The sequence below is a fragment of the Symsagittifera roscoffensis genome, chromosome 4 (assembly GCF_963678635.1).
Source record: "Symsagittifera roscoffensis chromosome 4, txSymRosc1.1, whole genome shotgun sequence".
Taxonomy (NCBI): domain Eukaryota; kingdom Metazoa; phylum Xenacoelomorpha; order Acoela; family Convolutidae; genus Symsagittifera; species Symsagittifera roscoffensis.
In genome coordinates, this window is record NC_087065.1 from 19,219,603 (window position 1) to 19,225,278 (window position 5,676).

Consider the following 5,676-nt stretch of genomic DNA (forward strand, 5'->3'; position numbering starts at 1 on the left):
CTAGAATTTCATATTCTACAAAAAAGATTGTTTTGTCGTTTTTTTTAGAAATGAATTTATCAAAATTAAAGAGATCCCTTGTTTAAAGCAAAAATGGTTCTTTTTTAAACCTCTATCCTAATTTCCAATGTTCCAAATTCATAGTTGTTTTTGGCGTTTTTGAGGCTGAACGCGCGGTGGTATGATTTTGATATGTAAGGAAAGAAGAACTTATACCAGTTTACAATAACTAGGTTGTTCTGCATGCGAAGTCTTATTCTAAATGCTATACATTTAAATAACATTAATATTTCTGATTCAAACTGATAACACTGATTGTATCAGTTCGATCCTGAATGCTACGACTGCCCTGTAGCTTCTCGAAAAAATTATTTGGTCTACAATTTATAAAATTGTTAAATTAAATTTAGTTTGACGAACTATAAAAAATGCAAAAATTTCTTGCCATTGTTTGAAAGAAAGTCATAATTTTAAGACTTTTCTAGAAAATTTTTACCAAAAAATTGCGTTTTACAGCGCTCTCCTTGCTCAAAATAGTGTATCTAGAAGCCGCTTTACAAAATTTTTGGGTTGATCAGCGAAAAATGCCAAAAGGCCAAAAGATTTGTCTGGCAGAATTTAGGCGAAGTGGTTGCCTCCGAAAAAAAGGTATAATCAGTTATATTCGGGACTACTTATTATCACGGAAGAAAAATCGAACTTTGACCCATAATTTAAGCAAAATTATCTTAACTGACTAAATTATCACATTCGTCTCATAGATTGAAAATTTTTCGGGATAATAAACTATCGCTCAAAACTTGTTTCTGACATGAGGAATTTTCTATCACGCTGAATAGTTTCGTGGTTTGCGTTGACTCTTCCGTTTGATGCTTTTGGTCAATTTTGTAATAATTCTGGTTAGTTGTTGGTTATGTTTGTTCGTTCTACATTGGGTAGTAGTCTCTGTTGGTTCTGCATCTGGTGGCCCCCACATAACCCAGCACTGTACACCCTCCACATAAAGCCACAATAGTGATCGAAAGAAATAGGAACGCCACTCTGAAACGAACAATTGTTATAATTAGTTGCAAAAAGCTCGCAACAATGGATTGAAAAAAAAAGAAAAAGATTAACTGACTTATATGGGAACGTTTTTGCGTGCAAGGTAAATTCTGTTGAAAAAAGTCGCTTTTGCGCGTAAATTTTTTTTCAAATAGGTAATTTGCTCTTCTCAATCAGTGTTATCTGTTCTCAGGGGGCGGATCTGAAAGTTTTATCAGGGGGTCGACTTTTCTTAAGTCGACTAAATTGTTCTCCGAGCAAAAAAAAATGCGCCGCAGAGTATTTTGCATTTGTTGTATTCAAAAGTAGTATACAAAAAAATGAGCCGCAGAGTAGTAAGCTTTCAGTTTACTATGATGGGGGGTTGTCATCTATGGATGAACATTAGGAATAAATCATAACGATCACCTTGTATCAGCTGTCAGCAATGGTCACCATGTAGTAATCCTAATTGTCACCATGTTTTATGTGTCAAATTGAGCGATTTGAATCATTCTATTCATATAATGATATTTTACAAAAGTTAAATTTTGTACAAAAAGTATCAAAAAAGTTTCAGAAACAAAGTTTTTGACTTGATTCAAAACACAAAATGCGACCAAATGGCAATACTTTCCGACTAATTTTTATTAGCTAGTATTTTTTTGTCATAGAGGGCATGTGACGTTCCACGTTGATAACAGTAGTCAAGAGGGTGAAAAAAGTCTTTCGACCTAATGTTTTAATCATTTTGAAACAATTATTCAAAGAAATTTTATCAATATAACAACCATGTTATTTCTAATCTGAAATCTTGTTTCACAGCGCTGACCTACAACAATTAATGAAGTTTTAAAATTAGCAACATTTATTACAGATTTTGACAAAGCCTTATAGTATTCTTTTATTTGAAGTCGAAATCAATAAACGGAGAGATACAATTGTTAATGTATTGTTAAAGTAGAAGTTATTCTGATAGATCAATTAGACGTTGGTTCTGTCTTCGTTTTAGGGGCTGAAAAAGAGTATTTTACCCTGTTGATAATCTAACTTAAGTAACACGTTAAAAACCATGAGTTAACAAGTATACATAAACCTGCATTGTTTCTGTCCTCTCGTGTTTGTGAAAACTGTTTTCTATCTACCTCACAGTATTGACCTCCCTGTTTGTAGTAATCAAACCGTTTTAGTCAATGGCAAATTGTTGGTCCAAAAAATAAGCTGATTTCCCGGGTTGACCAAAAACGCTAGTCATGTAATTTTCATATATGGAAAAACGCTAATCATACCCTTTTCATGCAATTCCATAAGTACAGAAAACTGCATTAGTGATTTTTGATAATAGAAAATGTATGGCTACTACTTTTCCATAAACGAAAATACTGACTTTTTGCATTGCAAATTTCTCAAAATTTTATAATTGTGTTCGTAACCGAGCACAAGTGACAAAACCTTGACTACTCAAACATAGAATAACCAAAGGTTTGACCGTCTCGCATTATTAATGCATTGAAAACGGCCTGATAAGATCTTTCAGAATTTGGCAAAAATTTTCAACGACGATTTTTTTTTAAATTTGAATTTTTAAAATTTTCAGACATTGATCAAGGCATACCTAAACATGCTATACAAAAAAAAGGAGTTTTTAGCGTTTTTGAAAAAAAATTATTCAGCGATAAGGAAAAAAAATTCCATTATTAGTGTATCCAGGACTACGTTATACTTACAAAAAATTACGTTTTAATTTTGTTATACTTGAAAAATGTTTGTTTGAGTACAAAATTAGATTTTTGGTTGAACAAAAACACAAAAAAAAAGTTTGGGCCATTTTTAAAATTACGTGGAAAAATTTCTGTTTTCGCCATCATAAAAATGCTATTCATACAATTTCCTTATATTGAAATTGTATGATTATCATTGTTTTGACAAAAAGTTTTTCTTTTTTGTTTAGCATGTCAAAACAAGAAAAAAGTTATTCGAAAATTCCATGAAATTTGTATGACTAGTATTTTTCATAAACTTAGTTTATGGAATTGTATGATTAGCATTTTTGGTGTGTGGAGGTCAACCCGGGTTGTGATAACAGACAACTCGCAATATAGTTACCACCGCAGTTTGAAATTAGCTTTCAAGCCTTGAAAGCTGCCGTTTTCCTTTAACTTTGCAAGTTGGCTCTTGTTACAAATTGTTTTTTAATGCGAGTTATCGTGGTACCGTCAAAAGAGTGCAAGCCAAATCATTCAAAAACTGTCCAAAAAAAAAACATTTATAAGACTTCGCCATTTTTCCTTTGCTTAGCGAAGTGCTCAGAAAATCAATGTAGTTGACCTATAATTTTTCAGTTGCTTGCTTAAATCAAACTATTTTGTCAGCTTTTTCTTGCACAAATTCCTAACAAAAAGGGAGGTGGCCACTAACAGCGATGTACACTCGTCATGTTTGCAGTCATTGTCACAACAGTGCAGTCTGTCTCTCCCGAACTGCACTGATTTGGCCACACACTGAGTGTCGAAGTCACACCACCACAACAGATCATCTGCAACAGAGAGCTCATCGGGGTCAATTCGTCCCCTAGTATTGTCATCATCCGCTTCGACGTCCTCTTCAAGGTCATCCTCGAAGTCAGTAGTGTCTTCGGGCTCAGATTGACCTCGATCTTGTCCTTGACCTTGATTCCCTATATCAGACCAAAACTTGAAACCCAGTATCAAAACTTGTTTAATTTTTTTTGTTATTAGCTTCTAAAATATACTTTCTTTTTGTTCCGACCATTTGAAAAATGTAAAAGAACTTTGTATTCGGGTGTGTTTTAGTTTCCTCGCAAAATCTGGCACCGATCGGAATGGGTCGAGTGATATATCATATGAAATCCTTTTAGACATTTAAAAATGTTTTAAAACAATTCTCAGTGCCGAGAAAAACCGGTTTGAAATTTTTGATTTTTGGTCCAATTTTCAGCTCATAAGGTTAGCGTGCAAGCTTACAGTTGCCTATTTAAGCTAAACTTTGCCGTGAAAACTTAATTTAACTCGAGTAATTTTACTTTCTGCAAAAAAACTAGAACAAATTTTGAAAAGTTTTTAACATGTATTTACGATTTTTTAAGCTATTTATACTAATTTCAATTTTTCGTTCAGATTTTTTTCCCAGCACACAGAAAAAACGACACTAAATTGAAAAAAAAATAGCATATTTTAGAACTATTGTCGGAACATGCTGTGCTATTTGCACAGTAACCAGTTATCGTTGTTGTTCCGACCATTGAAAATGGGGAGTAACTTTGTATTCGGATGTGTTTTAGTTTTTTTTTCATCTTTTTGTTTTCCACCCAGAATCAGCTACCTCAAATAAACATCGAACAGGGTTGAGTGATATATCATATTCAAGCCCTTTCAGTCGTGATTCGAACGACATTTAAAAATTTCAAAAAATGTCTCAGTTTTACAATTTTTGATTTTTTTGTCCTATTTCGAGCGAATAAATGATCGAGCAGTCTTATTTCAACTGCTAAAATTATTTATTTTAAGTAGCTTAATATCAAACGTAAAAGCTGATTTTTACATGAGTAACGTTAATTTACTTTGAGTATTTTACCGCTTTTTTGGAATCAAAATGTTCAAAATTTCAAAAAACTGCAAAAAACTTGAAAAAACTTTTGAAAATTGATTTTTGATTATTTTTTCGTTTTTCTAGTAATTTTTCTACAAAATTTGTTTTTCAATTTGCATCTTTAAGTTTGGCTGTCGGTCATAACTAATCCCTAATTTTTTGTTCAGCTTCTTTTATCACTCCACGCCGCAAAAAAAAACACGACAATAGTTTGAAAAAACTTAGCTGTATTTTTATAAGACTATGGTTGGAACATTCTGTGCTACTTGCAGTAACCGGCTATCCATTTTTTATTTGCTCTGGTGAATAGATGTGGAGAATTTTTGATAAAAAAAACTATTTTAATGCTTGTTTCTAACCTTCATCGCCGTTCTGAGAATTGACTGGAAAAGTCAAAAAAATAAAAGCAGAAATTATAACAAAAACTGAAATAGTTGAATATGATTCAATGCCACTCATACTTATAAAATTGCGATGTTTTGCAATAGTTTATAACAAAATTATTAGATTTTTGTACTAAACTGACTCTTTGTATTAATTGTTGGTTCAGTTCACCTAATTTTATTAAAGTTTATTGTTGCTGGTTATGGTTGATTGCTTCAATGATTTCTATATTTGTGGTGTTTTTCGGTATTTCAAAGTTAGATACACGAATTCCGTACAGTAATAGATATAAATATGTTTTCATAGTATACTCATATGTTTTTAGCATGAACACGCCATTGCTTCCAGAGCAAATGACTTTTTTTTTCCGAAATAAGATTTTAGTGAAACTAAAACAGTAGTTTTCAGCGCATAATTAAAAACTTTATCTGGCAATTTGTTTCCCCGCATTTTACAAACTCACAGATTCCGCAAAACATTGATCAGTTATTAGTTTGATTTCAGTAATGATTTTTGGTAAAAATATATTGGAAAAATATCTCGAACTTTCTAGTAATGCGCCATTTAAGTAAAAAGTAGGATGAAAGATATAAAAAACATCTTAACCCCCACCCCTCGAACAACTTTGAGGAGAACGCATTAATTTGATTCAAAAACTGA

The 5,676-nt window shown here is 32.2% G+C and overlaps 1 protein-coding gene across 1 annotated transcript; it reads right to left on the minus strand.

Moving 5' to 3' along the window:
- Positions 1–446: 446 nt before the first annotated feature.
- Positions 447–5,190, minus strand: LOC134844604 (uncharacterized). Its single transcript, XM_063861361.1, has 3 exons — positions 4,992–5,190; positions 3,442–3,700; positions 447–1,041 (listed from the first exon to the last, which is right to left on the minus strand). The coding sequence occupies exons 1-3, from the start codon at positions 5,089–5,091 to the stop codon at positions 927–929; spliced, it is 474 nt and encodes a 157-aa protein (XP_063717431.1). The 5' UTR covers positions 5,092–5,190; the 3' UTR covers positions 447–926.
- Positions 5,191–5,676: the final 486 nt, after the last annotated feature.

Excerpts from the sequence above, each read along its gene's own strand:
- LOC134844604 (XM_063861361.1), bottom strand. The coding sequence starts at position 5,091 with ATGAGTGGCATTGAATCATATTCAACTATTTCAGTTTTTGTTATAATT. Across the intron at positions 3,701-4,991 it reads TTCTCAGAACGGCGATGAAG|GGAATCAAGGTCAAGGACAA; the intron begins GTTAGAAACAAG and ends GGTCTGATATAG. Across the intron at positions 1,042-3,441 it reads CATGACGAGTGTACATCGCT|AGTGGCGTTCCTATTTCTTT; the intron begins GTTAGTGGCCAC and ends TGTTCGTTTCAG.